Source organism: Pseudoliparis swirei, chromosome 4 (genome assembly GCF_029220125.1).
Source record: "Pseudoliparis swirei isolate HS2019 ecotype Mariana Trench chromosome 4, NWPU_hadal_v1, whole genome shotgun sequence".
NCBI classification, from domain to species: Eukaryota; Metazoa; Chordata; class Actinopteri; order Perciformes; family Liparidae; genus Pseudoliparis; species Pseudoliparis swirei.
The window spans coordinates 24965633-24975375 of record NC_079391.1 but is presented as its reverse complement, the minus strand read 5'-3'; the positions used below and the strand labels follow the sequence as shown (position 1 = coordinate 24975375).

General features: G+C 50.6%; 1 protein-coding gene across 1 annotated transcript; it reads right to left on the bottom strand.

The window, feature by feature from the left end:
* Window positions 1-2400: 2400 nt before the first annotated feature.
* LOC130193228 (uncharacterized) lies at window positions 2401-5246 on the bottom strand. Its single transcript, XM_056413677.1, has 3 exons — window positions 4868-5246; window positions 4399-4779; window positions 2401-4200 (listed from the first exon to the last, which is right to left on the bottom strand). Exons 1-3 carry the CDS (start codon window positions 5244-5246, stop codon window positions 2435-2437), a joined length of 2526 nt encoding a protein of 841 aa, XP_056269652.1. The 3' UTR covers window positions 2401-2434.
* Window positions 5247-9743: the final 4497 nt, after the last annotated feature.

Here is a 9743-nt window from a genome sequence, read left to right as displayed (position 1 = left end):
ACGCACACACGCAGTCTCATTAAATTAATCACAAATGAAAAAAGGAAAAAAAGACAGCGGATTCTTTTGAAAACAGACACTGTCACGCTCTGACTGCTTTAATGGGGTGCAGACATGAGTGAGATTTAATGCTAACTTTGGATAATTGGGGTTCCCCCACTGATGAATAAGCAGCACACATTAACACAGCGTTGATTTATCATTCTTCCCTTTGTTATTTTCTGCTAGTTAGTGTTTGATGGATGAAGCTTTTTACACTTGTGCAAACATAATATTTAAAAAGGAAAATGTCCAATAATGACAGGTAATGACGCCATACATTTGAAAGCCTTCACTTTCCCTCATTCATGCCATTGTGAGAAAAGCCTTCCACACAATGCAGAGCACTTTGCTAACAAATAAAACAGTAATTGTGCTGTTGCTAGTTATTTTCATGAGGACTTTTTTTTGATCGAAAGCTTTATTCAAAGTATTAGCTCGATTTGAATTATAACGTATAATGAATTATAAAAATGCTACTCTTTACCACTGTGATTTAGTTAAATATGCTATGGAATACAGTGTTACTAAACATCCTAGCAAAGTGTTATGATGCATTCTTTATTCTTTTAACTTTGATAATAGTTTTATTTCTTCAGAAAACATACCTGTACCTGTAATTTAATATCTCTATCTGAAACTTTATGTTTCCGTATCTGTGTGCATACAGTATGAAGAAGTATATATTAATACATTATACACATTAATTATAGGGAATCGCAAACGCAAGTTACGTATCTAGCTATCAGGGCTCTCAAGTTTTGAAGACAGGCAAGCATGAGATTTCCATCAGCACCCGATGCTCATTTTTTTGCTCCGTCCCGATGCGCGCAGAGTTGTTGGGGTGCTGAGCTATTTTGATCGACCTATCGATCGGCGTATTGAGCACCCCTGCATTCAAGCATTAAATAGCCAAGAGTTTTTTTTTTCAGCGTGAGGAATACGATGTGTGGCGGGAGTGCGTGAGTTGAGACCGAAATGCGTGAGTCTCACGCTCAATGCGTGAGACTTGAGAGCCCTGAACTATGGTTCTATGAATCCTGGATGACCGCCAGAGGCAGTGCTTAGCACTGGATTTCTTCCGTCTCGAGCATACGCAGGTTGAGTCTTAATGACAACAAAGGCACATGTGATCTCGGATGACCCACCCACTGGGTATAAGTTCCGGTGTCATCCCGAGATCAGTCCTACGGAGTCTTCTCGCGAACTCACGAGATTCCGAGTGACCAAGAACTCTGGCGGTCATCCAGGATTCATAGAACCATAGTTACATATGTAACTTGCGTTCTATTTCATCCTTTCTGACCGACAGAGGCGGTGCTTAGCACTGGATGACTTGTACCAACAGAGTCACGAGGAAACCCAGGGAGCCTACCGTGTATGGATCAGGCAGAGGACTCTGGACGAAGAACCACCCCCAGTGGGTGAGTGGTGGCAACGTTCACCCTGTAGAACCTGGTGAATGTGCTTGTTGACGCCCAGGAGGCTGCGGCACATATATCCTCCACTGGGACCCCTCTCAGGGTTGCCCATGATGTGGAAACACTCCTGGTAGAATGGCCCCTCGTGCCGCATGGCAGGGCACGGCCCCTTGCTCTGTTTGCACAGGCAATGGCCTCCACAATCCAGTGGGATAGGCGCTGCTTTGAAAGGGCCAAACCCCTCCTAGGCCCGCCATAGCAGATGAAAAGCTGCTCTGATTGTCGTATGCCTGTGGTAGTTTCGACAGAGGTTCTGAGGGCCCGTACTGGGCACAGGAGCTTTGACCGCTCCTCTCCCGATGGGGGGTCGAACTGTGCCAGCCGGACAGGCTGGTTGACATATGAGCGTGTCAGCACTTTAGGGAGAAACGCTGCATTGGGCCATAGTGTGACATCCGAGCCATCCGAGTTCCACCTGAGACAGGATTCACTCACCGATAGGGCGTGCAGCTCGCTTACTCTCTTTGCTGAGGTGATGGCAAGGAGAAAAGCGGTCTTTGCCGACAGCCATCTTAGCTCTGACCCCGACATGGGTTCGAAAGGAGGTGAGCATAGTGTGTCCAGTACCATGGACAGGTCCCATGGGGGAGCCCTGGGGGCGCTCGGAGGACGCAGTCGCCGAGCTCCCTTTAAGAAGAGGGAGACCAACCTATGGCTCCCTACCGTGCCATTGTTAGTCCCAGCGTGCTGTGCTGAGATAGCAGCTACGTACACCCTCAGGGTAGAGGGAGACCGGCCCCTATCCAGGAGGGACTGTAGAAACTCTAATATAACCGGCACGGGGCACTGCACCGGGTCGGTGTTGCGGCCCACGCACCAGTCAGAGAACAACCTCCATCTACACTCGTACTGCAGATGGGTAGATGGTGCTCTGGCATTCCGAATAGTCCCCTTGACTGGGTCTGTGCAGCTGCTCAGCAGCTGGTCGGACCCTGCAGTGGCCAGGCCCATAGCTGCAGGCGGCTGGGGTTGGGGTGCCAGATCTGGCCCCGTAGCTGCGAAAGGAGATCCCTCCAGTCCGGGAACCGCCATGGCGTCCCGGAGCAGAGTCTGTGCAGTAGGGGGAACCAAGTCCTGGCTGGCCATCGTGGGGCCACCAGTAGGAGACTGTAGCCCTGTTGAAGTACCATGAGAAGCGTTGGCAAGATCAGGGGAATTGGGGGGAAAGCATAAAGAAGGCCCCCCGGCCATGTGTGCGCCAGGGCATCTTGCCCCAGAGGGCTGGTCCTCTCCCTCAGGGAGAACCAGTGGGAGCAGTGGGTTGACGTCTCTGAGGCAAAGAGATCTACCCTCGCCCTGCCGAAGAGACCCCAGATGCTCTGCACCACTTCTGGGTGGAGCCGCCACTCCCCCGGTGGGGGTCTGTGGCGGGAGAGGGAATCTGCAACCTGGTTCTGTTCCCCTGGAATATACATCGCCCGAAGGCTGGTCAGGCGAGGGGCTGCCCAAGTCAGAAGGGCGCAAGCCGCGTGTAGCAGCTTTGCCGACCTGGTGCCACCCTGATGGTTTATGTGGAAAACGGTCGGGGTGTTGTCCGACCGAACGAGTATGTGTTTCCCAGCCAGGAATGGCAGGAACTGCTTGAGTGCTAGGTGCACAGCCCACAGCTCCAGGACATTGATATGCTCGGTGTGGTCCTGAGCGGACCACTGCCCCTGAGCAGTCCTGTTCTGCCACACTGCGCCCCACCCTGAGAGGGAGGCGTCTGTTGTGACGACCTCCCGCCGGGACGGGACCATACCCATGGGGACACCCCCCGACAGGTACGCCCTCTCCCTCCATGGTGATAGGGCTCGAAGGCACTGCTGTGATACCTCTACTCTCCTGTGCCTGTGGCACGTGACCTCCAAATGGAGGCTGTTCAGCCATCTCTGCAGAGGGCGCAGTGACAGCAAGCCCAAGGGAATAACAGCTGAGGCGGCTGTCAATTTGCCCAACAGGCGAAGGAAGAGAATGTAGGGCAACCGCCTGCCCCCTCGGAAGAGGGTCAGGTTGCGGAGGATGTCGTCGACACGCTGGCGTGACGGACGGGCTCTCATAGCGGCTGAGTCCAGAGCTATACTGATGAAGGTTATGCTCTGAGACGGGGGCAGAGAGCATTTCTGCATGTTCACCCTGAGGCCCAATAGGGCCACATGGGAGAGAAGGCGGGTGGTGTCTTGTGCAGCCTGTGCACAGATCAGCCAATTGTCCAAATACGGCATTATCTTCATGCCCTGCAACTGCAGGGGGGAAAGGGCAGCCGCAACACATCTTGTGAACACACGTGACGAAAGGGAGAGTCCGAATGGAAGCACCCTGAACTGAAAACAACGGCCTTGAAAGGCAAAACGAAGGAACTGTCTGTGACAAGGCACAATGGGGACATGAAAATAGGCATCCTTCAAGTCGACTGATGTGAACAAGTCCCCTCTGGAGACGGTACGAAGGACGTCTGCCATGCTGAGCATGTGGAATGGCAAGACCTTCAGGAACTTGTTGAGTCCCCTCAGATCTAGGATTGGGCGGAGTCCGCCATCTTTCTTCCTTACAAGGAAGTAGGTTGAATAGAAGCCCCTGGGCTGTGACAGGGGGTCCACCGCCTCGATTGCGCCCTTGGCCAGGAGTTTGGCAAGTTCCTGGCTCAAGGCTAAGGCCTTTGCCGGGTCGGCGATGGTGGTTACCCTGACCCGGCCGGAGGCTGGGGGCCGGCGTCGGAATTAGAGCTTGTAGCCCTGGGTTAGGGTGGACACCACCCATGGGTCTGGGGCATGAGCTGCCCAGTAGCTGATCTGCTGCTGGGAGAAAAAACCAACGGCCGGCCCGGAGACTTCATCTCCTGCCCCCCCTGCCTCTAGTGGTTGTGGGGGGGCGGCTGTTAATCCCCAGGTTTGGAAACCGTCTGGGGAGTCTGCCGGAAACTTCACGTTGTGAGTGGGTTGGCCTCCCAGCGGGGTGCTGAGGCCTGTGCTGACTATTAAGGCGAGCGCGGGGCTGAAAATGGTCTCTGGGGGCCGATGTGGGGCCCCTGGACGCCCGTCGGGGTGGGGGCATGTCACGGCGAAGATCAGCGAACTGCTGCCTGGTCTGACCGGCTTGTACAGTTCGCTGGAGCGCCTGGAGTGCGGCCGAGCCGAACATCTCCCCGGGCTCGACTGGGACAGTGCGGAGAGTCCTTCTACAGGTCTCCGACAGGTGTGACTGACAGCCAAACCTGGCGGCGGGTCTGTACCAGGGTGGACATCAGGTGCCCGAGCTCCATCGACATGAGGCCAAACGCCTGCAGTGACGCATCACTGAAAGATAGAGGAGGCGTCGGGAACATCCTGCTGCAGAGAGGGCAAGCATGAGATGGGAGAGGGAGTTACCGATACGGCCCATGCGGGCTGCCGTGTTGTAGGCCTGGGAAAGCAGTTCGTCCGTGGCCCGACACTGGGGCCGAGGGCACCTGGCCTCTGGTCTTAGAGTCTCCTCCGGGGAAACTATGAGGGACGCAATAGTTGGCTCAATGGCTGGCATGCGCTCAAGACCATACTTGGCCGCGTCCTGCATGGACGCCAGGGTTCGTCCCTCGGCCGAAGGCCGGGAATGAGCACTGGTGTCTCTCCAGCATGCGTGTAACTCCCTCAGATAATCTTCGGAGGGAGGAACAGAGAAGGCGGCGGGGACGGAAGTGCGCCTGAAGAACGCACTAACCTGTGGGGGTTTGGGCTGCTGTATATCCAGCTGAAGGCGTGCCAGAGCCATGCGCATGACAGACCCGATGGAGTCGTCCTCTCCACCCTCCAACCGACTCTGGACGTGGTGAGCCGGCGCTTGTAATGGTTCGGTTGGGATGGGTCTGGCTGGCCTGACGGAGGGAAGTCAAGCCTGCCGCTCAGGTGTTCCAATTCTGCCAGTCTTGCGGCCCTTACTGCGTATGGCATAATGCCGCAGTTCATGCACGCGTCTTCTGAGAGGCCCTCCCTCAGGTGCTCGAGGCCAAGGCAAGAGGGGCAAAGGTCATGGCCATCCTCGAGCTGGAGAGGAGTCATGCAGGTCCTACAGTCAACAGGGCTAAATTTAGCCATGGCTCTGGAGGGACCCTGTCTTCCGCTACTGTGGCCCGGGTCCCGCTGAACGGGTCGAAGACAGTCCGTCTAGTGAGGGTAGAGCGCGGACGCTGACCTCACCAGCACGGTAGCTGTAGCGGCTGGGGGTCGCAGCAGTAGCACTCCGCTACTGTGGCCCAGGTCCTGTAGGACAGGACTGAGACAGCCCGTCTAGTGAGGGTATCAGCCACCACTGGCCTCACCAGCACGGTAGCTGTAGCAGCTAGGGTCGCAGCAGTAGCACTCTGCTACTGTGGCCCAGGTCCTGAGGAGCAGGACGGAGACAGCCCGTCTAGTGAGGGTTGAGCCACCGTTGGCCTCACTAGTACGGTAGCTGTGGTTGCTGGGGGTCGCAGCAGTAGCACTCCGCTACTGTGACCCAGGTCCTGTAGGACCGGAGGCAGCTGTCGGAATTAGCGTGGCTTCCGTTAGCCCGAGTTGCTTACCGAGGCACTCTGCTAACTTTGCCTGGCGGCGATGCCACCAAGGTCAGCGCGCACCCTATCCGAGTAGCTACAGAGAGCTGGTCACGCCCGCGTCGCAGCCTGCGACGCCGAGCGGAGATACTCCCATTAGCACACAGTTAGCAACAGCGAGCGCGCTCTGCTACTGTGAAAAAACTGCAACCATTGATAACAATTGGAACGCTCTCACCCGATTGACGCTTCGCGATGGAGGTCCTGGTGAGGAACAAAGGTAGACTCGCTGCGTTCTCCGGCCCGACTCGATAGTCAGCCGTAAGAAAACGCGCCGTCTTCCCCCTCCGAGGGGAAGCTTGTCGCAGCCTCTGGAGCGCGAGGGATCGCAACTCCGACCAGTTGGTCGCAAGGCTCCACGCGACGAGCTTTAGATAAACCTCTGTACAACTTCAGCTTTTAGCTAACGCTAACTTAGAGATTCCGTTAGCCTGCGTTTGCGAGAAGATGAAAAAGGACTGATCTCGGGATGACACCGGAACTTATACCCAGTGGGCGGGTCATCCGAGGTCACATGTGACTTTGTTGTCATTAAGACTCGACCTGCGTATGCTCGAGACGGAAGAAATCCAGTGCTAAGCACCGCCTCTGGCGGTCAGAAAGGATGAAATAGAACATGAAATGTCCGAAAATAACATCTGTCATCAACTTGTCACTTTGTAAAATGTCTAAAGACACATGTGCCTCAGTGAATGCTATTCATGTTGAATTCTTTTTCACAAGTCTTTTTATTTCTCATATCATAAAATGTGAATTTCCCACATGTTAGGATGTGACATCTTGTTGCACACATGTAATTCCACACACATTACAATGTGTTAGATTTGACATTGATAACTCTAATGTCAAAAAAAAAATTCAATGTGATGATACATGCTGTATTACTAACTTATTATTATATTTTACAAACCCTTCCTGATTATTATTCGATAAACCACATCGTTCATTAGAACATGTTAAATGTGTTTCATGTTGGTATCGGACCGCAGAGAAAGAATGAAAAACATTATAATTGATTATCAAGGTTGGAAACTACGGAGTAGACTGCAAGAGACTGGCTCATTGTAGAGAAACAAGCTTAGGAATCTCGCTAATCGGCGTAATGGTGAGTTGTATTTTTATACACTTAATATAAGTTTTCATTGCCAGTCTTATCCTTCTATTTGGTCATATTTATGATGTCATATTTATCGCCAACACCGTGAAGGCCAATCCGTGCGAAACTGGTCCGTGGCAAAAAAAAGTTGTAGACTGCTGCTCTTATATTTGACACATGTCATCACATAAAACAAGTTTAGCTAAATGAAAGTCATAGATACATTTAGATTAAAATAAAGTTCTTATCAAGAAATCCCGACGTTCACAATGACCGAGGTGGTTGCTTTGGAATGTGCACTAGCAGCGAGCATATCATTTTTTTCACCACAGGCCAGCATTCATTCTTTGGCTCTTTATTATAAATGACATTATTAACAGTATTTCTGATGTGTTCCTGCTGGTTTGCAGATTCTGGGCGACGTTGTGGGACTTCCTCCTGGCATTGCGTTGCATTTCGTTTAGCAGGTTTTTTTTTTTGGGCTCCTTCATAGGATGCTTCCACGTTGTAGCACGCTTTAGCAGCTAACGTTGTTACTCTGTCTTGTGTTTGCAGATTTGATTCCTCGGGACCCTGGTGAGTGATATTAAAAGTGTATATTAATTTATGATGGCAATGAACCAATTGTTTGTCCGAGCTAACTGTTTCATTGTGCATTAGCTTTTACATATGATCATCAGCTCTTGTTTTATTTCTCACATGTACAATACAATGTACACGTTAAATTATCACGTGTGAATGGATAAATCATTGTGTTACTTTTAGAGAACACTCTAATATACATGTTTCAACTTTTTTAATAACCATGTTCCTTATATTCAGAGTCTGAAGGAAACACTTACTAACAGACAAATAAAAGTGTGTTTCCATTCAGAGTGAAATCCAGCTTTCAGCCCACCCACCTTCAGCTTGTCAGTGAAACTAACCACTTGCATTAAAACCTTTTATGTTCACATGCGGCACTCTAGTATATATTAAACACATTATATCACTGACACCTAACAGGGCACTATGCGTTCTTGTACATTAATACAAAATCATCTCCAGCAGCACACCGCAGAGAGATGACAGAGCTGTCTTGTTTTATACTTCTTCGCACTGAGGTGCCTTATCAACTGTGCGTTATTTCTCTCTCTCTCTCTCTCCTTTCCCCACTCTTCTTCTCGTGCTCACTGTGAGTGGTTGGTGTGATGTTTTGCTTTTCCTCTGTCAGAAGTGGTCTCTGGAGTTCAGAGATGGAGAGTGGATCAGGGGTTTGCATCTCATTACTGACGGTGGATGAAAGGATCTACACCCAGATCAAAACATCTGTTAATTGCATAAAAGGGAGACAAATAATGGTATTTATTAAAGGGAGTAGCGGGTAGCTTTGGCCTCCGTATTTACACCCCCCACCCCTGCTGTCAACAGCATACGCACTTGTTTTTTGGGGGGGGGTTCTTTTTTTCACCCTACTTTATTTACTTGTGGATTTCCTTCCAGCTTCTCCCAGGGAGAAAATGTAAAGTATCATAAAAGAAGCTTAGATAATAATGATGACGGGGCTCATTACTAACAAATTATTATTAAAAAAAGAAACAATTATATGCACACAGGCAGAAACTTCTCTACATCTGCAGCTGAGGAAAGTCAGTCTTGTGACTCAAGGGGTAGGGCGCAAACAAACAAAGCCACCTAACTAATTATTGTAGAAGTCATTCAAAGTCAGCATAAGCAAGGAACACTTTAACCCTGTAAGACCCGGCGTTGTAATATTACAACGTCTCTTTTATCTCTCTAAAAAACACATTTGCAAAAAGTTTTTTGGGGAAAGACCATATTTACATAGTCAATGGGTCCTATTGTCTTGCCTTGCAATGCCATTGGATTGTAAATGTGTATATAGTAGTGCTGTGAAAAATAACGCGTTAACTCAGTTAATTCAATTACAGGTTTAACTAGTTTTTTTTTTTTAACGCATTTAACGCATGTGCAGAATGAGCTTCCAATCCGTCTGTTGTTGGTCGTCGGGACGAAAAAAAAGTCACTTGCAAAATGAGCTTCCAATACACCACTTCAATCTGAACTCTGTCCGCTCTCATGCAGACAGTCGTGCTGTTCATCGGTAATGATCCTTCCGCAGGTTCACCTACGGAAACCTTGTTACGACTTTTACTTCCTGTAGATCAGGGTCTCAACACGTCGATCGCGACCTGCCAGTCGATCGCGGCGTAGTGTTGGTAGATCGCATGACATTAAAAAGATTGGCCCGCCCCCTGACATGTTCTCTAGAGCACGTCTTTGTTCTTTTATTAAACTAAACGTCTGTTGTTGATCGTATCTCCACAGCAGCATGTCATTTCTGTCTCTTCGCGTTGCGTTAACACTTATCGATCTCCATCTCGCGCCACAGAGCTCCGTGCGCGCATCGGACCGAGCAAAAAAAGTCACTTGTCAATCTGTCCCGTGTCCGGGCCGGTGAGGTTTCAGCTTTGCAGCGGTGTCCCCGCCGTCCCTTTCATCACGGCCCAGTTCATGAAGAAAACCCACACAGTCAGTTTGCCTCAGCAGCTGCTAGAGGAAGACTAGAGGCCTTTAGAGT